The sequence below is a fragment of the Cardiocondyla obscurior genome, linkage group LG15 (genome assembly GCF_019399895.1).
Source record: "Cardiocondyla obscurior isolate alpha-2009 linkage group LG15, Cobs3.1, whole genome shotgun sequence".
NCBI lineage: Eukaryota > Metazoa > Arthropoda > Insecta > Hymenoptera > Formicidae > Cardiocondyla > Cardiocondyla obscurior.
The window spans coordinates 4,740,151-4,762,612 of NC_091878.1; the positions used below are offsets into that span (position 1 = coordinate 4,740,151).

At 32.9% G+C, this 22,462-nt stretch overlaps 3 protein-coding genes and 2 long non-coding RNA genes across 10 annotated transcripts; 3 read left to right on the forward strand and 2 right to left on the reverse strand.

Annotated features, from left to right (window-relative positions):
• Positions 1 to 370: 370 nt before the first annotated feature.
• On the reverse strand, positions 371 to 3,469 carry LOC139108418 (uncharacterized). The gene is made up of 4 exons (XR_011546652.1): positions 3,288 to 3,469; positions 2,919 to 3,150; positions 2,231 to 2,463; positions 371 to 2,144 (listed from the first exon to the last, which is right to left on the reverse strand). It is a non-coding gene; the product is annotated as an uncharacterized lncRNA (long non-coding RNA).
• A 264-nt stretch (positions 3,470 to 3,733) lies between these two features.
• On the forward strand, positions 3,734 to 7,359 carry Ero1l (endoplasmic reticulum oxidoreductin-1-like protein). Of its 2 annotated transcripts, none has more exons than XM_070666642.1 (8): positions 3,734 to 4,266; positions 4,504 to 4,707; positions 4,782 to 4,939; positions 5,004 to 5,189; positions 5,271 to 5,371; positions 5,581 to 5,929; positions 6,002 to 6,295; positions 6,374 to 7,359. In XM_070666642.1, exons 1-8 carry the CDS (start codon positions 4,141 to 4,143, stop codon positions 6,423 to 6,425), a joined length of 1,470 nt encoding a protein of 489 aa, XP_070522743.1. In that variant the 5' UTR covers positions 3,734 to 4,140; the 3' UTR covers positions 6,426 to 7,359. The 2 variants fall into 2 exon arrangements, with proteins under 2 accessions (XP_070522743.1, XP_070522744.1); XM_070666643.1 differs by having other exon boundaries at positions 3,739 to 4,266; positions 5,271 to 5,317.
• Positions 7,360 to 8,072: 713 nt separating this feature from the next.
• On the forward strand, positions 8,073 to 10,364 carry Ric (Ras-related protein interacting with calmodulin). The gene is made up of 5 exons (XM_070666660.1): positions 8,073 to 8,481; positions 8,584 to 8,640; positions 8,784 to 8,857; positions 8,966 to 9,157; positions 9,283 to 10,364. Exons 1-5 carry the CDS (start codon positions 8,355 to 8,357, stop codon positions 9,514 to 9,516), a joined length of 684 nt encoding a protein of 227 aa, XP_070522761.1. The 5' UTR covers positions 8,073 to 8,354; the 3' UTR covers positions 9,517 to 10,364.
• A 1,505-nt stretch (positions 10,365 to 11,869) lies between these two features.
• Positions 11,870 to 18,895, reverse strand: LOC139108409 (hyaluronan mediated motility receptor). Of its 5 annotated transcripts, none has more exons than XM_070666655.1 (8): positions 17,876 to 18,895; positions 17,728 to 17,785; positions 16,182 to 16,415; positions 15,456 to 15,756; positions 15,295 to 15,373; positions 14,715 to 14,888; positions 13,499 to 13,600; positions 11,870 to 13,290 (listed from the first exon to the last, which is right to left on the reverse strand). In XM_070666655.1, exons 3-8 carry the CDS (start codon positions 16,346 to 16,348, stop codon positions 13,175 to 13,177), a joined length of 939 nt encoding a protein of 312 aa, XP_070522756.1. In that variant the 5' UTR covers positions 16,349 to 16,415; positions 17,728 to 17,785; positions 17,876 to 18,895; the 3' UTR covers positions 11,870 to 13,174. The 5 variants fall into 5 exon arrangements, with proteins under 5 accessions (XP_070522756.1, XP_070522757.1, XP_070522758.1 ...); XM_070666656.1 differs by having other exon boundaries at positions 16,182 to 16,378; positions 17,864 to 18,895; XM_070666657.1 differs by having other exon boundaries at positions 14,808 to 14,888; positions 17,864 to 18,895.
• Positions 17,715 to 19,543, forward strand: LOC139108417 (uncharacterized). Its single transcript, XR_011546651.1, has 3 exons — positions 17,715 to 17,842; positions 18,972 to 19,164; positions 19,280 to 19,543. It is a non-coding gene; the product is annotated as an uncharacterized lncRNA (long non-coding RNA).
• The last annotated feature ends 2,919 nt before the right edge of the window (positions 19,544 to 22,462 follow it).

Here is a 22,462-nt window from a genome sequence, read left to right on the forward strand (position 1 = left end):
AGTGATCGATGATTATTCTCATGGCAATATATATATTATATATAAATTTTTTATTTTCTTTATTGTCTTTTTTATGTTTTTTTTTTGGAATAAAAATCGTGAAATTACTGATGACCAAAAGCGCTGAGAAAAAATATAGTTACTTTCAAACCCAACCGTAATTTTATAATGCTTCCGATGATAAATGTGGTTGAGTCAATTATACATATAATATAGTTTATCACATTTATCATTAAAAGTGTCATAAAATTATGATTAGGTTTGAAAGTAACTGTATTTTCTTCCCAGCGCAGGCGAGGTGCAAAAAACTTGATACTATTATGCGCACACACGCGTATAATTTTTTATTCAATCGCTGCATTTTCTTTCTCGGAATCGAACACGTCGCATATTTGATTCTAATGATAGGAATCTTTAAAAACTGGTGTTATGCGCTGTCAAACGATTAACTGATCATCCGCACGCGAAAAATCTTACGGTTAGCATTTTTTTTTTAGCTGCTCGTTACTAAGGATTGCGTGCAAACTATAGAAACGACATTATCAGTCTCTGTAGTTTGCGAAGTGCAGGAAGTGACGGTCGGAGAAGGCAGAGGTTTGTGTTACAGCGATAGTCGAGACGAATCGTGTGTCTATACGTATATATATGCGAGAGAAACGACACCGAGAAAGCACCGAAGCTCCTTCCTTCGCGACAATAACCCTATCTAATTGCCATGGGAATGTTACCACAAAGAAGAAATAAAAATTTATGTAAAAAGGAAAAAAAAAGCCTTTTTCAAAAGCGTATACCGAGAGGAGAACATAGTTTCATCTGGATTCAACTATATAATTTTTAGATACTTCTAACAATTCATATAATTAAATTAATTACGCTTATAACTTCATTTAAACTAATCATAAAATTATGATTGGATCTAAAAACAAAACTTTCTTTTTAGTGTACAAATAGGCATTAAACGTAAATATAAATCGGCGTGCAAAAATTTCGCGAGATGACGTTTAGATGGTGCCTTTCGATCGCGCGAGTAGATCGATCGTCGCGAATAAATCCTCCTCGATTCACCGCGCTCGAGAAGCGCCATTGAACGAAAGGCCGACGTTTGTAAGTGGATTGGTAAATAAGTATACGTATGTACGAGCTGTATGACGAACGGATCGCGGAGAAAGTAGGAAATGTGCTCCCCCGAGTAGACGTGAGGCCGCAAATCGTCGCTCGCTCGCTCAAGTATGGTAACTTGCGAGAAATACAGAAGTAAAGAATGCTTATGCACGCCGCCTTTTAGCCAATTATAGATGTGACAGACATTCCCAAGGGTACAGCCATTAAAGAACCGACGCAGATCCAATTAAAAATGAATTTAAACCCGCCTTTCGTTGACGCCTTCGAGCACCGAGAAAAGATTATATTTATTTTTGTACCTAACTACAATTTTATGACATTTCCAACAATAAGAATAATCGAGTAAATTATTAATATAATTTATTCGATCATACTTATCATTAGAAATATCAAGATTGCAGTTGGATCCAAAAGTAACTATATTTTTCTTTCAAGAAAACGACTTCAATGCGTACTAAGAAGAAAGCTATCGAGTCCAACCAAAGTTTTATACTGCTTCTAAAAAAAAAAATCGGATCGATCACATTTATAGTTAAAAATATTATAAAAATATAACTAGATCTAGAAGCGAATAAATTTCTCTCTCGATTTGCGCGCTCATGATTTCGGGAATCACACGAGAACACCACGTGACGCTCCACTCGACTAATTATCCGCCGGAGAGAACGTGTAATTAAACGCATAGAAAAGCGACGGATTTAATCGCGAGGCAGCCGCACGCTTTCGCGATTATGCACACGCGATAATCGGCGACGAGGCCAATGGCACTTCGGACGGATCAACGTTTCGCACGCACGTTGAAGAGCCGTGTCTCGTCATAGAAAAACTTAATTCGTCCCGTTCGATAAATGTCGAATGATTTTTTGATACTTTTTTCTTTTTATAGACAAAGGAAAATTTCCTGTTTTTACGATACCTGTTAAACGTCTCGACGTCGTCATCATGATGAATGCAAACTTTCCTTTCGCCATCTCCCGCGGTTGTCGTCCACAACGCCGTCTTTTCGGTCCTTTTGACTATCACTGCAACATAATAAAGGATAAACAATTCCTAAATAGCGGTTATTTTACTCATTTTATCCTTATTAATGAAACGGGAGATAACGTACCGGTGCGATTACAGACTCTTGGAGAGACGCCGTTAAAAAAATATGTTTTCTCCGAGCGCGGGTGGGGACTCGCATGTCAGTACATAAAGCGCATAATCATGCTCGCTTAGAATCTTTTTGATCCTCTCCATGTATAGCATATCGTAAATGGATGGTCGCGTCACCATTCGCGGGTACTCGCTTTCTCCGGCAGTAATGTAGACTTTATTTCCACTTCATTTCCATCATGCCCCCTGCACAAGATTTACAAAATATAATTCAGTTCGAAATTGCATTCAGAAATTAGTCGAAACCCTTGCTACTTAAACAAATAAATTATTATGTTGCCAAAACTCTTCAAATTATGTAAAAAAAATAAAGTTGACATTTTTCAAACCGTAATATTTTATAAATTGATAGAAGGCAATTATATGATTAGAAACAATACAAATTGTTTCCCCTCTTAATTTTTATAAAATAAAATTGAAGCTAATGTATTTTAAGTTTACTTTAAGTACGTTAACGATGTACGTAGATGAATAAAATTATTAAAATTAATAAAGTAGCATAAATAAATATATAAAAGTTTCCACTAACTGAGATACTTTTTATTTTTATTACAATAAAAATTATAATTTAAAAAATAATAATATATTGAAATAGAAATTGTAATTCGGTGATAGTTCAATGTACTTTTAGTACTACGTACCTGAGTAGAGAAAACTGCTATCTGTTTCTCACGCAACATCTTGACGATGGATGATCTATATACGTTGTACTGACGATGTTCGTTGTCTATAAATCTTCATCCTTAATTCTTAATCAGATCGCAGCGAAGATATCCTATCTCAAAAAAGCCGTGTTGAATCAAACCAAATTCATTATCCCTGACTTTTCCGCGACGCTGCTTCGTTCTCTTGCTTGGTTTACTTCGTCGCAAGCTTTAACGTAAAAGAAACAAGAGTAAGCAGCGTACACTTTGTGCTGCCTAAAACTATTAAAAGATATGTCAACGATCAAACAAACATTATTCAATCCTCAATTACGATGAAAGAAAAATGGTAATTTAATCACATACCCATACAGATGACCGACTAATTAAAAATGAATAAAGGTGACGAAGTTGTCGATCCCAGGATTTCGCAGACGTCGAGTATCCGGAAACAGTTGAGAGGTATCAGGAATATAAAAAGATAAGATGGTGGTACCGTACGTGAGAGTTCCGTTTCTTCCTAAATCCCGTGGCCACGCCTTTTTTATAATGGTCGCTACGAAAATTGGCGCGAACAGCGCTCGCTAGTGATTGGCTCAAATGTACCAATCGAATAAAAATGTCTTTTGATTCCGAGAAAATCTGTCAGGAGCCACCACCGGCGCCGTCGACGATTTCAGGCAACGTCGGCAGAGACCTCAACTTTGGTCCGCGGTACATGGCAGCGTCGGGAGTGTCGGGACTGTCGCTGTCATATCTCGCGCGAATCAACCTATCCCACGTAGAGCGATCCATGCTCCGCGACCTCCACGTATCTTCCGTGCGCCATGCACGCGTGCGTACGTATGTATACGTGCAGATGTCACATTGCCCGCCGCAAGCGTGACGGGAGACGGCTGACAGCCCGAAATCTCGAAGCACTGCCGCGTCCACGGGAATAGGCTTGTTTCATTTCGCCCGCACATACCGCGAAAGTGTTTTTTAACGATTACCATATATCTCTCTCTCTCGATCGAGATTCACAATACGCGCGATCCCGCAAGATTGTTTTGCGTTGGACCGAGTCATCAGATGTTTACGCTTCGTTCAGCACGTATGCGCGTCGATGTAACTTGAGAAGTGGGCTACAGCCGTGCGATACGCGCTGTCACTTTATCACGGTCTGATTAATGTTGCAACCAGCACTAGTTGACAGCATTTGCGACTACTCCACGTTGAAATGAGTCCTGGGACCGGAGCAAGGTTGCTCTATCAGCTGCTCCTGTCGATCTCGCTCTTCCACCTACAAGCAGGAGGAAATTATTTTGGGACAAACTCCAGAAAAAATGATCAATGTTTCTGCGAGGTATCGGAAAATTATTCCTTTTCGTTGTTTCGTAAAATTTCTTAAGAACTTTCATCTAGTGATTTTGCTTTTACATATGTTTAGAATTCAGAGATTATATCGAATTTATTTATCTTTCTTTATAATAAAAAAAATTTATTAACAGCAAAAAAATTATGTCTTTGAAATTTTACATGATTAAAAATTATTATATTTATCTGAATGATTTATTAAATGAAGAATTAATTAATTTTACAGTTGAAAGGATCTGTGGATGACTGTGCTTGCAATGTTGACACTGTGGACCACTTTAATAATATGAGAATTTATCCAAGAATTCAAAGTCTTCTAGTCAGAGATTATTTTAGATTTTACAAAGTAAACTTGAAACAGGATTGTCCATTCTGGGCAGATGACAGCAAATGTGCTATACGCTACTGTCATGTTTTACCTTGCCAAGATGTAAGCATTTTTTTTTTACTGAATATTATTTTAAATAAATAAATATATTTTTTACCTTTTACAATTAATTGCAGGATGATATTCCTGAAGGTTTAAAGGGAGATCTTCAAAGAGATGTTCATGTTAATGAAAGCCCAGTAGATAAATATAGAGCCAATGCACAATTTAATGACTGTAGAAATAGTGCAAAGGATCATAATATAGAGCTTGGTTTCCTAAACACAACAATTAGGTAATTAGCAGGACGTTATTAATGCCAAGTTATATATTGAAAATAAATTATAAATTTATTACAGTTCTGAAAACTATAAGGAATTCGAACGATGGCAAGAGCATGATAATGCTCAAGATAATTTCTGCGTAAAAGAATCTAGTCCTGGAGAATACGTAGATCTTTTACTTAATCCCGAGCGATATACAGGATATAAGGGAACCAGTGCACATAGAATATGGCGAAGTATTTATATGGAAAATTGTTTCAGGTATATAACTGCAGTTATATCAAACGTTCTGTTTTCCATTTATTTCTTTCGAATCTATATAGCAAATTTTTTTTTTTATAGGCCTGAAAACTCACCTCACATTTTTATACAATCTTCTAAGATGAATGGTAAGTCCTGCACTGCATCAACTCCATTCTTCAACTTCATATACTCCTATGGAAGTAAATATACATATAATTTTTCATATCATGCATAGGTTTTTACAGTTGTTCATTTTTGTTATAGCAAAACACATATTTTCTTATTCGTTATATAAAATATAATTTTAATTTATTTTCACGGAAAATAAAAAGGAACAATTATAAATCTAATATTAAATCAAGTATTAATCCTTACTTTTATTTATAATGTAAATATAATATTGTTTTAGGAATGTGTTTAGAGAAACGAGTTTTTTACCGAGTTATATCCGGCTTGCATACCAGCATCAACATACATTTATGTTCAAAGTATTTGCTGGTCCCACAACATAGTTTACAAGTATCACCTGACAATCAGTGGGGCCCTAACTTGGATGAATTGCAAAAAAGATTTTCTCCTGAAATGACGGGTGGTGAAGGTCCAAATTGGTTAAAAAATTTATATTTTACTTATTTACTTCAATTACGAGCTCTAGTTAAAGCGGCTCCTTATTTAGAAAGAGAAGAATATTATACAGGCAGTGAAATAGACGATGAAGATACAAGATTAGCTATGAACGACATATTAAATGTTGCCAAGTAAGTATTCCACAATATTTGTTTCAATATGTATTAAATAATTATAAATTACTCACGTAATTTGTATTTTAGATCTTTTCCAGTACACTTTAATGAAACAGTTATGTTCACGGGTGGCGCAGAGGCTCAATTGCTGAAAGAAGAATTTAGACAACATTTTATAAATATTTCACGTATTATGGACTGTGTAGGATGTGACAAATGTAAGCTATGGGGTAAATTGCAAATCCATGGCTTGGGCACCGCATTAAAGATATTATTCTCAGGAAAGTTTGATAAATGGGAACCAACGCTTAATAACCTTAATCGAAAATCGTTCTTCTTAGAAAGAAGCGAAATTGTTGCTTTGGTGAACGCTTTTGGAAGGTAAATCGTCTATTTATAATTTTTATATATTAAAAGGTAAGATTTTTCATTTATTAAGAATGCTATGATTGTTTGCAGATTATCGGAAAGTATATTTGAATTAGACAGATTTCGCAGAATGATGAGATAACGTTCCATCGATTTGTAATTAGAGATTTACCAGTATCCACTACGAAACATCACGTAAAAACATCACGAATTTTTATCTTTTATTTTTCTTATTTATAAGCGTGAAAATTGCATCTGACCTAATTGAATTTTTATTGATTTTTGCATTAGAAATTCAATTACATATTAATATGTATGTATATACATTGTAGTTATATATATATATTATTAAAAATAGATTTGATTATATTTTATATGAAATTTTACACAAATAGAGCAAGAATGTGTTGGCTTTATTGAAATAGCATTTTGAAACTCTACACGTCAATTCGATTGTCAAATGCAATTAAGTTTGGACCTGAGCTCTTTGTAATTTCTTCCGATAACGTGGGAAAGTTGTACATACATGTGTACATATATACTAACTATATAATTATACAACAAAACGTAAAGACCGATTACACCAGTGTTTACTCATGCAAATCAATGTTTAAGTTTTCTTCCTATACTATATAACTATAATGTGAAAAGAAACTGAAAAATACTAATCAAGCTTAGAAAGAAATAATTATTTGTACGCAAACGATTATTATACGTCAAACGTAGTTAAATATATTTGTAAGACTGCGTCCGAAATAAAGTTTTCTTCCGATTTATATTATAGCTTTCGACTGTCTGTGATAAATATTTTATCTCTAAGGCAATTATTTAAATAACTTACATTTATGTACATTATGGTTTGAGTTAGAGTTTTGATCATATAGTACATATTTTTGTAATCGAAGTGACTCATGAAAATAATTTGTATTATTTATAAAATCATAAAATGTGTTAAAGAATCATTGTGTACAAATACATAATTACTTAAAATAATATAAAAATAATACAATTTGGGCATATATCGAAAATTGTATTTTATATCTATATAATATATAAATATGGTTTGTGCAATATAATCTGGATTTAATTTTTAAACCTTTGCTTGTGTGTATTTTATTCATATTATTAGAAGCTTGTGATGTGCTGTCAACATTGTATAGAATTGACGCAACATAGCCACGTACACCGAAAAGCAGATATGGTGTTTTCTGCGGCGACAGCGGCTAGCGTACGAAATTTTATGCGGCGGAGGCAGAAAATGGGAAAACGGGGGGGAAATCAGTCATCGGCAATCCGGCCGGCGCGGTACATACATGCACATGTGAAACTCGTCGCACACGACTCTAAAATAACATTCGCTAGCTGTCGTCGGCGCAGCAAATGGCATATCTGCCTTCCAGCGTACAAAAAAAAAATAAATAAATTTAGATAAGAAATTTAAAATATCCTCCAATATAATTTCTCTATTTTTTTTTCTATTTAAGTTTTGCGTCATTTAGAAATTTCGATCTAATTAAATTCGAGAACATATGGTCGCTACTTTTTACTTACCTGGATTTTAATGACAAATTAATTTGAACCATCCCAAATTGGCGCACGTGTCGTTAAACTTTTTTTTTCCCCCTTTTTTTTATTGTAGATTTTCAATTAGATAAAATTTTGCTGTTGAAAATCGAACATATACAATTAGACTCCGAGCAAGCAAAAGCCACGTCAAAACGCACGCGCGTGTTGTGGTCCAGCGGCTCACGTTCTCCGCAAACCTGTCAAGTTCGCGCAGCGATGATCAGTGCGCGTTCCGGCTGCCCGACGAGTCATGTTACGCGACGTCGCGTGAATCTGAATCTCTCAACGTACCTCTTCCGTGCGTTAAACATGAGTCACGAGGTGGTCCACGACGTCTGCCGCTCAACAGCCACCGGCAACCACACGGGTGTGTCCGTTGAATCGGTCGCGCTCCGACACGTCAAGTGTGCCAGTCGCCGCCTCGTCGTAGGATAAGTGTGTCGGTGCTCGTCGCGGGTGTCAGACGCGCACGCAGGCCGGTACGCAGGGCCGATCAGCCGCCACGATGACCGCGGCGACGACGGCGGCTGGCATCCCACGGGACAACGGCAAGAACGACCTACAGTCTACGAGGAGTAGACCCAGGGTGTACAAGATCGTGGTGCTGGGTGACGGTGGCGTTGGCAAATCAGGTATCTGTCATCTGCTTGACTTATTGGAGTACCTGACGTTTCATATGTTCAAGTGTGTACACTATTGTAATGCTAATTACAACTGTGTGCCTTACTTTTCAGCTGTTACTTTGCAGTTTGTCAGTCACAGGTTCCTGGACTATCATGATCCTACGATAGGTGAGCTATATTCTGTAAATTATTGCAGTACTAATACTGAAGGATACAGCATTTACATTTAAATCTTTGTGATTGACCCTGATATAATTAAATGGTTCTTTTTTTCGTTTTCTTTTTTTTTTCTTTTTTTTTGTTGTACATAGAGGATTCATATCAGACACAAGTTGTGATTGACGGTGAGGCAGCTCTCCTGGATATTTTGGATACAGCTGGACAGGTGTGGAAACAGTATTTAATAGTCAACGATATTATATGTATTATATGTTCTTCGTACATTTTCATTTTTCGTCTACAAATGGAAACTATTTTAATTCTGTGTGTGCAGGTGGAATTCACAGCAATGCGTGAGCAGTACATGAGATGCGGCGAAGGTTTCATGATTTGTTACTCGGTAACGGATAGGCATAGTTTCCAAGAGACAATGGAATATAGAAAACTAATATCACGTGTACGCGCTAACGAGAACATACCTCTGGTGTTAGTTGGCAACAAGTTTGACCTGCAGCATCATCGAAAGGTATATCAGATACTGCTTAGTTGTCCAGGATGTATTAAAAATCGTGAATACATCACGATACATATAGCGCAAGAGTATAATAAAATATTGATTTCTCGCATACATTGAATCCCGCGCACTTTTAGGTGACCACCGAGGAAGGCAAGGCATTAGCTGAAGAGCTCGGCTGTCCATTTTACGAGACATCCGCCGCTCTCAGACAATTCATAGACGACGCATTTTTCTCGTTGATCAGGCAAATTCGTGCTAAGGAAAGGTCCCGCAATTCACATCGCAAGCGCAGCCGTTGGTGGCGAATACGTTCGATATTCGCTTTTATTTTCCGCCGGAGGAGACATACTTCCAATCGTACTCCATAAAATTGGCTTTTAGAAATGAGTTTTTTTTTTTTATGGAAGAGATTATCGAATCAACATATGATAACAATAACGGGAGTAATATCATAGGCCACAACGAAATAGATATTACTCAGAATTTTTCTATAATTTACGCGATACATAGTTACCCTTGTTTAGAGACTGACATAATTCATTAACGATTTCACTGCCTTATTATTGACCCCAGTACATAGAGCAAAATGAAATTGTCAAACAGGCTGGAACGCACATTTTGTATTTATGACGTACAATCTGAAATCTCGAATCGGTCGTGCTGCTCAACTAAAGAAACCCTGAAGAACACGATACATAATAAATTCACGCTTTCTATAAAAAGTACAGTATATATTTGTGACTTCCAGTTTTTAGAATGACGATTTCTTCTGTGTTTATTTATCTCGAAGGCTGTTAATGTTCATTTAAGTTAGGTTTCACAAACTAAATGATGGCGATAAACTGATATAAACGGAACCTAAAGAGCATCTAACTTTAAATAATTAAATTAAATATTTTACAAGCTTCTAACGAATCATTTATTTGATAGTTATGAACAACATAAAAAGTTTTATTTATTATTGAATGACCAAAGAAAAATGAAGTGTTAATTTAAACCAAGAAATAATTTTTCGCAATACAAAGAAAATTGCAAGATATTATGTAAAAGCTTTATAATATAAATAATTTCAATTTTAAAAAGAATGCATAAAAATAACTTACTTATTTTATTTACTTTAATTCAATGTAAATATGTATCAAAGATTATGCTGCTAAAAATCGTGAATGAGAATTATATAAAAAGTTGCAGTAATATGCAAAGTTTAGAAATGTTATTTAGTATTATTAATTATTATTAATGTATGATCTCTGAAATATTTTAAAGACATTTTTCTATTAAAACACGAATAAGTCTATTACGGACATGAATAATTGAACTGGCAATAAAATTTAACGTACTGCATTATTTCTTTCTTTATACAAAAGCTCAGAAATAACTATTATGTAGATTTTAATCAGAGCTCATATATATGGTATAAATATTCTAAAAAATATTTATATATAGTTTAATATTTATATAATAAATATCCTATGCAGCTTGTCAAATGTATAATATTATATAATTTTTAAGATGTGATTTAATTAATCATTAATTTGATTATTAATTTTTAGTTTAACTTTTAGTCATGAATTATTGTGATGAGATAATAACTATGGTAAGGAAAAATCACAACATATATATACGTGCAACAGTAACAATCGTTTAAATGTAAATCCATATAGTAATAATCTAGTCGTTACTTAATTTTTCCTAGTCACATTTTGTATTTTGTTATGATATATTAATATATTATTTTAATTATAAATAACCGTTGATTAACGCAGTTTTATATAATAATTTTGAAAAATTACATATTACAATATTGTGTACATTTGCATATACCTGTGTGCATTACTATCTATAATATGTCTTTAAATAAGAAATACTAGCTTTTTATTGTAATATTTAATTTTATTTATTAATATTAATATTATATTTGTATTTTTGTGTTGTAATTTAATATTTTATATGTTGATTGGTAATTTTTGTGTAATTACACAATGGCCACGTTCAGCGAACAAAACTGTTTTGCAACTATTTTTTCTCGCTCAACGCGGTCAGTGTGTATATTAACTATATATTCAATACATTATGTTATTAATATGTAATTAATAATTTATTTTATAATAGTACAGCAAGTACGTAATTATTTGAATCAGTAAACATAAGTATTAGTGGCAGCATTTATGTGATAATGTAATATATAATGCATACAAAAAATGAACGTATCAATTAAGATAAATGTGTCAATATATAACTACATGTTTAGAAAAGCTTACATGATACGTGGCATTAAACCATAAAATATTTGGACGTTTATATCAATAAAAAATAATTATTAGAAGTAAAAATATAACAAATAGAAAATATCAATGAGCTAATGTCATCATATTTAATATGCTATCGTATGCCATCACATACATATAAAAGAAATTAATACGAATGACAATTGATACAATTAAAAATAAATAACATCCATTTCATACATTACGACACATTATCAATTTATCATTTAGGTGTCAAATACGAAGATCAAGCTTCACGTATAATACAAATAACGGATCTCGTGTAGCCGTATATATGATAAGAGAACATAATGAATAACGTAGGGACAAGCATAAATGTAGAGAACAATAACTTATAATTTTCGAGGACAATATTATAATCAACGATCACTTTGATGTTATATTTTTACTTTACATACAAATTTAATAACGTAAAAATATTGAGAAAAAAAAATTACAGACCAACGCATGTTATCTTTTATTCGATGCATAGTAATCTCAATGTTGTATTACATAATGTACAGCATGGTACAAATAAATATCACATAAGTATAAAATAGGAATTTTGCAATAAAATTACGAAATTTTATGTAAATTCAGCATATTTTAGATATGTACTGAAAGGATATACAGAACAGATATTTCACAACGCATGGACACAAAATAATTTTACAGTAAGATATGAAATATATAAAGAAATAAAACCGTAAAATAAGTAATCAATATAAGGCCTAACTTTTATTATTAAAATTTGTCACACTCTCTTTTTATTCTTAACAGGAATCGCAACAATATTTTCTCGTATCAAAATTTATTATCCATTTATCTACCTAAACTAAAACTGCAAGACGATTCTAGCAAGAAAAGCAGGAATTTTTATTTCATTAAAATATTTATCCCATTTTATACTTTTATGTAAAATAATTATATAGAAAATTATTGCATAGATTTACTTCTGTTAAACAAATGCAAGACATATTTCGTTAGAAAATGATTACGATATATCTTACGTCTAAAAATCGCTAATGTAATAATTATTGGCATTGATTTTAAGATTTTCCAATGATCACAGTATCCGCTTATTATATAAAGATTATAGAGTATACGTATGGCATCAAACGTGTGTATATGTATGAAATAAATTGACCAACTTATTTTGGCACATTTTAATATTTGTAGCTTTTTGCGATTGTATCTTCGGCAGTATAAAAAAATTATTTAAAAAAGTATATATTTTTAAAAATCGTAACGTATAAAAAATATATCGTAAACAATTAAGTATGTATGTAACGTGTATGTACACTCACCGTCAGGAATGCCGTTCGTGGTGCTGCGACGATGGTTAGCGTACGTGATCTTGGCGTGGTGTGCGTCGAATCTCACACGAAGCGCGCGCGTTGATGTGTTGCACAGCACCGGTCACAGAGGACTGAGGAGGAACGCGGCCTACTACACCCCACTCGCACTCGGCGGCCGAGAGAGGGGGAAGTCACGTACGCTAGCCGCCGTCGCCGCTCGCCGCAGCAAATGCCATATCTGCTTTTCGTGTACATTCGTATGCCTATGATATAATTGAGCATATTTTACACGATGCATCCATAGATTCCATAGTCAAAGTATCATTGTCCGCGATCGATCAGAGTATCATTTACACCTATCTATAACTATACATATTTTAAACTAAGTAACTCGCGTGTTGTAAGATTGTAATACTTATTGCAAAATTATATCATTTAGCTTTATATTATATTGCGTAATACTACATAATTTTGTCTCTAGATTTCTTCGTGGTATCTTGCATTTTATCTTCTTCATCATAATTATCTGGTAGTAACATGGTTTCCTCTGTGCTCTGTATGTCATCTCCATTGTTATCTACATAGTAATAAAACAATTAAATGAAATTACTTCCAGTTTTACTGTCTTTTTTTATACATTCCTTTAAAATCTGTTATTTCACACAGAATAATATACATATAAAGCAATAATAAAATAAAATAGTTCAAGTTTATAATTTGTCACACTTTGCCAAAATAAATATTAAATTAATGTAATATGTTATGTTTTGTAAAGTTTTAATTACCACGTGCACGATTTTCAGGATCTTCCAAGTCGCTGGCAATTGGAATATTTTGCTCTACGACATTATTCGATGTGCCATTGGTTTGTTTCGATTCCGTTTCAACTGAAAGTCATGTAAGCTAAATTATTATACTAAAATAAAAGATTTATAGGTAATTTTGAATATCATATATTTCTGAAAACTTGTAATTTTAATTATTATTTGTTAGAACAGAATATTATGCATAATGACAACTGTATAATGAAAGTCATTAGATACATGAGGTTAGTAATTAAGAATTATTAATGCAAATTCCATGCATGTTAATAAAATACATCTGTTAAAGTAATAAAGTTTTAAATAATTAGTTTTGGAAAAATGTTTAATATTCAACGATCTGCCACCAATACTTTGATTTAGCTTAGAAACACGAATGTTTTGTTGAAAGTGTTTTACTTTATACTTTTAGAAAGTTATTAAAAATATTATTATAGTTTATCACGTTTTTTATTGTTTAACATATCACTGTAATTACAAATTGAAATTTGTAACTTACATTAAATGCTTTCAATATTATTTAATCATAAAATTTTATTATAAATACAATACTGCAACAAGCTAAATAAATCGCAAAATATACTATACAAACTTAATAATTATCATAACTTAGTTATAAATACAATATAAACAATTTTGTTCTATTTCATTTCTACATAAAGATTTAATGTATATAAATTAATATTTTTTTAATTAGCCTATGAAAAAACAATGCATTGATTTTAAAACAATCAAAATAACAATTTAATATAATTCTTATAAAAAAATTAATTATTACATGGCATCTGTTAACGTAGAAATTGTGCCTATGTGATTCTGTGTATAAACTGTATAAACTATATAAATATTTTATACACAAACTTAGATTTTGTAACGTAAAACATAAAGTTAATTATTATGTTTTATTTTATAAAGACACAATTTTGTGTTACAATACTAAAACAGTCTTTTGTAGGAAAGTTTCAGCGTTTGTTATTAGAGAAATAATAGTTTGTATATTTAGAATAAACCCGAAGGGCCGTCCACATCTTAATCAGAAGCATGTAGTGGGTTTATTTTTAATAAAGCTTTAGTCACAAATATATGAAAATGTGAATTATGTACAAATCTACTATGAATTTTTAATTTCATGTTTGTGGCAGCATTCTCTCGCCTCGAGGACGGAGAAAGGTATCACTACCTTTCTTCAACATGGTCACTGAGAAACGAGGAGTTTGGCGCTCAGCACCAGGTGGATTTGTTGGTAGGATCGGAATTCCATAGAACTTCGTACCTCGCAGACCAGCTACGGATATTTTTACAGCAGACTCCGGTACAGGATGCAACTGAGACTTGTTAATGACCACTGTCGATGCTAGATCAGCAAATTCCGACAATATTTTATAATATTGAGTAAGTCAAAAATGTGCAAATGGAGGAATACGAGCTTGTAATCGCATTAATTCTTGCGTGAGCAGCCCAATCGGAGTTAATTAAAACTTAATGGAAATATTGATGAAATTCATAAAAAAAAAAAAAAATTGCAGGATATTATCTTCCTGCCATTGAAGCAGGGTGCAATTAGCAATTTAATATTAGTAAAAAATGTCTCCATTTTTATAATTATACTAATAATATAGTGCAGACATTTCCTGTATATTAAATAAACTAGATACAAAATTAATTTTGGTAAAAAATTGAATGTGCTTGTTATAATAAAAAAAATCGTAAATTTTGGAATGAAACAAAATACGTAAATAATAAAGGTATTTATAACTTACGTGGTTGGAGATTTGGAGTATCTTTCTTTTCAGCTGGTGAATTACAATTAAGCTTAAGTTGATCTATCTCTCCTATCAACTGTAAAATAATCGTAAACTTTTAAATCTTTTTCAAATCACACTTAATTTTACATAAATGCTATTAAATAAAAAGTTCATACTCTTTCCACTTCTTCTTGAAGTTTTTTATTTTCATCTCGTTTTACATCTAACTGAGTATTAAGAGTATCCTTGTCTAATCTCAATGTTTCTAATGTTGCAGTTTTTGTGGCATCTAGTTTGCTTAAAGAGTCTAGTTCACTTTTGCACATTGTCATTGACTCCTCAAGCTCCTCATTTTTCTTTTTGAAATCCGCTTGCTGCTCCAAACGGACATGTAAGGAAGCTATTTCATCTTCAGAATGTTTAAACCTTTTTTCCAAGGTGTCACGCAATGTTACACACTGATCCCTTTCTTCAGCACTAAAAAAAAAATTAAATTTTTTGTTAGATTACAATAAAAAAAATGTATTAAACATTTTATATATTATAAGTAATAATCCAAAAGCAAATTTAGCAATAGTAATGCTACAAGCATGCAAATAGGCCAAAACATTTAGAAAAAAAAAAGAAATTACATATATGTATGTTGCCTCACAAATTATACAACAATAATAAATCAAAAAGATAAAAAACTTAATGTTTCTGCAACAGTCTGACATCAATATTTCAAGCAGTTATCATCATAAACATTTATGGTACAGTGACATAACTCTTTGTAACCACAATGACTGTAATTATATACCCTAACAACTGTCATTTATCACAGAAACATTGTCTGACAAAATTTGGAGTGTGCAATAAAATTTTGCTCAATGTAGAGCTAAGTTGAGACATTGTAGGCCTACCTTATTTTCACCTGCTCGTTCAGTTCCTCAATCTGCCTGATGAGATCCAGATTTTCAGAGGACAGAGTCCACCAGCTGCAAACGAGCATTAGGCACACCAGGATGAGTCCGCCGACCAAGAGAGGTGGGCATCTGCCTCCGCCGAATCTCATACCATCGATCCCCATCACTCTTGCTTTTCCGTCAATTGTGCCGGGCTTCGTTTAATAGAACACACGCCACGTTATCGCCGAGCTGAGTTGTCCGTGCACATGCAAACAATCTATGTGTCACGCGTGCTCTTTGTGAAACGTGAGCCGCGCGTAACCTCACTCTGCGGAGTGCGATTCTCTCTGTACACAACGAGAATGTAAATGCCAGCCACGCTGATGCCGTCGATAACGCGTTACGATTTATCTATCCTAGGACGGCATTTCCGTAAAAGCTATTTAAAACATTAGGCACTTTTTAATCTATAGGCGTGCTTCAATACACTGCACGCCGGCACGATCAGGGTACGACCAGATATGACCAGATAACACGTTTCCCTGAGCCCTTTATCTACATACAGGGTGTTTCAAAATCGGCGCGTTATAAGCGTACGCAAAAATTTTCTGAGTCTTTTCTGGATTATGTCTTCTCTACGGGTACTCGGCTGTATAATACCGCCGATAACCTTGACGAAAATTGCACATGTAAATGGCGCGACTGTAAAAATTGAAAAGGCAAACTTGCGAAACCGACGGTACTGTCAAAACAATTAAAAGCCTGCTTCGCAGATGAATGAATTACGTGAGAGAAACGGAATATCTTGAATAACGAAAATAACGCTTGAAAAATCGTTTACAAGCCCGGACGCCATACCTCACGACTCTGGAAGTGAATTTCGCCGTGAATTTGGTTATCGATTTTGCGAGAGTACTTTCGATCGATTGGTACTTGACTTCGCTTCCATAACAATCTGACGGGTAGAAAAAACTTCGTGTAGCGCATTTTCTTTCACGCGAGTGACACAACCGACTTTTAGATCCTTGATGCGGATAGATTTATTTACGGTTCGGATGCACGACGATTTATTATCTTGTCTTCGCGAACGCTGAATCATCAAGCCATGAAAAATCCAAGAAAACGACCTTGCCACCTTTCCCTCTGCGACTCGTGAAACGTGTCGTATCCACCGACCTACCACCGTTTGCAATTTAAATGACTGGAATTTCACTAATATAGCACGTTAAATTCATTTGACGTGAGAGGAATTTTAATCTATAATAAAAAGTGCCGATTAAACACACGATAAGGTGAGCCGCCTTTTTGCTTCATACGCTTTTTCACGAATAATTAAAGTAACAATTATGTTTCTTGTGCATTTTCAGATAACCTAATAATATCGCTGGAAAGAATCAATTTTTTTATACTATCAATATTAATAGCAAATATATAACAAGAAGGTAGGCTAGGCTTTAATTTAAATGATGAGCTCAGGTCTTCATTTAAATATCACGTTTAAATGTTTTTTTTTTTTTTTTTAGTAAAAATCTTAAGCTAATTAATATTCTAATGTGAATACCTTGAAGTTACAGTGCGTCAGGCGAGGCAGGATACACTAGCAGAGCACTGGTGAACATCTACAAGCGACACATATATACAAAAACATCGTGTTTATTCTGCTCTTTTAATTATATGTACGTATAACATATATTTACTTAACGCTGTACCATTGAAGAAAAACTCATAGTCGAGTACGGCGAACAAAAGTATAATATGCTTTTAACGAGGAAGAAAAAGACGAATCAACGGATCGTACGACCGGATTTACGGCGCGCGGGCTCTTTCTAAACAGCTAATTAACACAGAGTTCAGGACAATCGATCGTATATCATCGGCCGCGAGCATTCCTGCCCGCGAACAGGATGAGACTGACGCGCGACTGGCCGTTTGTTCGTTTATTATCTCTCGGCGAACGCGGTCGCAACCAGTAACACCGGTCTGATAAAACGCATTCCCGCCGCTCGCGATGACCGCAGCGCGATCGAAAACTGTTCTAACGCTTATTTATCTAATAATAGACTCATTTGCTATTCATTTATACTATATTCTTTCTTATCGTGTCTAGTCACTTTTATCGACTTACTTTTTGATTTCGTAAAACCTTAGAAAAATGGAAATTCGACGTACATTCATAATTCTCTATCGATCACTTGACGCGGGGCAGATTCATATCGTTTATTATTATTAATCTGAGCCAATTGTATTTAATAATTGTAGGCTTGGTTTATATTTTCTATACTTTCGGTTATTAATGTTACTTAATTGCCATACGAAAGATATTCGAATTGATAAAAGAAAGCGCAACGTTCCCATCGATTTTATGACTTATTATTAATTTATTTATTCGTGTTTGATTTAATTTTTTTCCTTGTTCTATTTTTTGCTAATTTTACATCTTATATAATAATCAAAATTGTACATTTGAATAATATTGAATTAAATTATACAGTTTATATAAATCAAGTCGCAATCATTGTTAAAATTAATAAATGTATGAGGACGCAATTTATTATTTTCTTTCAAGCGGAAAACGATCACTTTCGGAACATCCGGCATTATTATTTTATTCCTAGCGATGCACTTTGTATCGATGCTTCGTAACGCGTCAAACTCGCGTTGAAGGCTGTTTCGAAAGTGAACAAATTGCATACGCATCGTTTTCTTTTATCGTCTTTTCACTTTTTACTTTACAATATACTCGGCTATATATTCGAAGAGAAATAAAATATATCGTAAATTTAATGGCTTTTCTAATCTTTTCAGCGTCATCGCGTGTCAAGTGCCAAACGCTGGAGTCGTTTATGGATCATTTATCGTGATCTGTTGATCAGTTCTCAAACTCGATCGCACCGATACTTCCGAGAATCATGAGCAGGTCGTTACATTATCCTTATTTATTTGCGAGGAAGAGATCGAGATTACCGAATTAAAATAATTACAATATGTAAATAGTTAGGTAAGTCAGACGGTAAAGATTTAAAGTACTTTAATTTAATCTTAATTTTGAAAATATGGTCTATCGTAGAAGACAAGCGATTTGATCCTTTTGACAAATTTAAATTTTCTTTCAGATGATTTATTGTCAGTGATCGGTAGCACTGATGCTACACATGTGATTGTGAAAATTACGACGCATTTGTAATGAGAGTGTGCACATTGCGGTATTAAATTCGTGCAATAAAAGCGACGGTGTTTTCTGCCTAGACTCTGAAGTTGGAAAATATTGCACTAATCAATTCCAAAATGAATCTGCCTAAAGCTGTCACGTTGGATGAAGAAGTAAATATTTGCTATCTCTTCCGTATAGATGTACAAATAACTCGTTAATGAAAAAGCCATTCGTTCTTAGGCTAATCATGCGTCTTAATTTTTCTGCTGTCAATCGCAGACCCTACTTAATAATATAATATTAATTAACTTATAACTCAACATACATTTTTAGGTAGTATGAATAATTTTTTTTTTTGACTCTTATATTAAGAAGATATAAAAAACGACGTAAAAAATATATCGGATATAGAGATTCTTTCTCTCTTCGAATGCTATCGATTTTCTACGTTATTGTTTTGCGTGTTTTCATTGTTATACAACGGAAAGATAGAAAGGCAAGCGTGGAACAGGTGCTTTATACAAATACAAGTCTTCAGTGTACAATTAGAGTGTTAATTAAAGATTTCCTTTTACATACGTATATCGGGTCTGCGATTAGGCACGCGAATTCCGTAAATACAACGATATCCGTGTATTATCTAACGTCATTCGAAGGACTTATTTACAGTGTGATTCAATGTAAATCCTTAGAAGATGTGTACGAGAGAGAAAGGACGTAATTTAAAATTACAATCTTCGCTTCGTTACTTTTAATTAATTACGTATATTTAATTTCATATACGCATTTTCAACACATCCTATTACAGTTCCTCTCGCATGCATCATTCCAATTTACACAGATGTATAGCTTATTATAAAATGGTATAGTTATATACTCATCATTACATATTGCGAAACTTTCGTCGTGTGTGATGTACCGTTATAAATTGATTAGATACACTCGGGAGTGTATTAATCTTGCCCGGCGACATGTGTACGTCGAACCGGGGATTCTTATCAAAAAATACAAATTCGCTTAATATCATTGTAGGTTTCATGCAGTGAAATATCATCCATTTAGCACACATCCATAACGCGCTAAATTGTATCCGTCATCGTGGAAATATCATTGCCGCCTCTTATTATTCTATTATATCGCGAATAAATCACTTTCACCATAATCTCTTCGTCAGTATTTTCTCGTACTAGTAATCTGCGGTATCTTTAAATATTACAATTTAAGTTTAGTATAGAAAAAGGATTTATAGGAAAAGCATGGTCCGAAGCTGACATTGGATCACTTTTGGTCTCTCGTACAGCGCACAGATTAGATTGAGAATCTTTTCACTCGATACATAAAACAAGCTACAGCGCATACATAAATTATGCATTGGTCTATCCTTCAATAAGTCATAAATGGCGACAATTTTGAAAGATTACTTTCACAAATATATTATTAATTTTAGAAGTAACATAATTTTCTAAGTTATTGATATCGGAAGTTAATGTCACGGTCGTTTCGTTCGATTGTAATAAAATTAAATGTATAATCATAATTAAATGAATATAATGTATGTTTTCGTTACTACCAAATAAGACATATTTTTGGGGAAGAAACATAAAATCTTTTGGAATCACTATTAATTTTTGTGATGCGTTTATCATATTATAAGTACTATATATTAAAAAAAAAAAAAATAAAGTACAAGTTTACGAAATTATGCAAATTTACAAACTATAAATACATAAGAAAAATAGAATTAAACAAAATTTGACGCTTTTAAAACATAATATACATACGACGTTTATATAAGAACAGAATAGTAAAATTTACATTTATAAAAGTACACTTTTAATTATGCTGTTGTATATGTATAGACAACAGAAAATTAATAAAGGTAAAGATTGTATATTATAAGAAATTTATCTATATTTATTTGCTCGTTATACTTCGGTGAAAAGTATAAATGCGGTGATAGCAGACAATTTACAAAGAAAAAAAAAAAAATACCGATGAGACTTGTGATAGTTGTGACAAGACTTATACACAAGGCATGTATAGACACACATATTAGTGGCATCTCCTGTTAACAAAATATACAAACAAAGTTAAATAGCTAATAATTCCTTGTTGATCACTAATATTAATTTCTTTATAGACGATCAGCAAGAAGAACCATTTTAAAACAATACATTTTAAAATATACTATTTAGATATCATACTTAGATTTTTATCTGCATATCCAGACAATACTTCCAAAGATGTCGAATAGAAAAACTCATATAAAAAGTAAACAATTGCAATTATACATTTAATGTAAAGTCATTGGTACTACAAGAATACTCTCGTGGTAGGAGATAATTTTTCTATAACATACAGATTTGTGAAGTAAACTTTATAAACGCAAAACTTTAATGTAACAGCTTAAGCGTTTGAAACGCCGTATGAATAGATGGTGTTTTACCTTGCTTATGTTACAAATGGATAAGCATACGAAAAACATATGAAATCTAATTTTAAAATTATGCTCTCGAATTATTAGTTTTAACATAGTCCCAAAGTCAAATAAGAAAAGCGAGACTGCCGACAGTTCTGTGACTTTTTCGATTGATTAAGTTTATTTAATAATTTGATAAAAATATATGTTATAATTATAATATTATATATATATATGTATAATCTACATACATATATATATTATGTTAAAAAAGTCTGGAAAGTTATTTTCATTAATATGATAACATATGTTTTTGTCTCTTACCTTTCTCTTTCGCATATTTATCTTCCAATTAATTGCTATTTATTTGTCTTAAAACTATAAAAGATTAGAATTTATGTTAAGGATGTACAGCCCTATCATTAATCAGATAAATCAATATTCAAACAAGTGTTTCGTTGCTGTCTAAAAATATCCTTAACTTCCTATAAAGGTTTTCTTTATTCACTAAAATATTAATAACCATTCTAGTGCCCGATCCTTAGAGATATTCATTAATTACATATATAGTAAAATTTTTAATATTATACAAAATATCTCTGTATCGTTGCAATTGTTTGACAAAAACATACAACTTAGTATTACACATGTTTAATATGTAATTTTACATTACGGATTGCTTTCTAATATGGATAACATATTCCTGTCGCATTTGGCAGTAACAAA

What these genes read in the sequence shown, in the direction of transcription:
- Ero1l (XM_070666642.1), top strand. Translation starts at nt 4,141, where the DNA reads ATGAGTCCTGGGACCGGAGCAAGGTTGCTCTATCAGCTGCTCCTGTCG. An exon ending in TTCCTAAACACAACAATTAG is followed by an intron (nt 4,940 to 5,003) that starts GTAATTAGCAGG and finishes AATTTATTACAG; the next exon opens with TTCTGAAAACTATAAGGAAT. An exon ending in TTGGTGAACGCTTTTGGAAG is followed by an intron (nt 6,296 to 6,373) that starts GTAAATCGTCTA and finishes GATTGTTTGCAG; the next exon opens with ATTATCGGAAAGTATATTTG.
- Ric (XM_070666660.1), top strand. Translation starts at nt 8,355, where the DNA reads ATGACCGCGGCGACGACGGCGGCTGGCATCCCACGGGACAACGGCAAG. An exon ending in CGGTGGCGTTGGCAAATCAG is followed by an intron (nt 8,482 to 8,583) that starts GTATCTGTCATC and finishes CTTACTTTTCAG; the next exon opens with CTGTTACTTTGCAGTTTGTC. An exon ending in TTTTGGATACAGCTGGACAG is followed by an intron (nt 8,858 to 8,965) that starts GTGTGGAAACAG and finishes CTGTGTGTGCAG; the next exon opens with GTGGAATTCACAGCAATGCG.
- LOC139108409 (XM_070666655.1), bottom strand. Translation starts at nt 16,348, where the DNA reads ATGGGGATCGATGGTATGAGATTCGGCGGAGGCAGATGCCCACCTCTC. An exon ending in TACTCCAAATCTCCAACCAC is followed by an intron (nt 14,889 to 15,294) that starts GTAAGTTATAAA and finishes TTGCTGATCTAG; the next exon opens with CATCGACAGTGGTCATTAAC. An exon ending in AGTGACCATGTTGAAGAAAG is followed by an intron (nt 13,601 to 14,714) that starts GTAGTGATACCT and finishes CATGACTTTCAG; the next exon opens with TTGAAACGGAATCGAAACAA.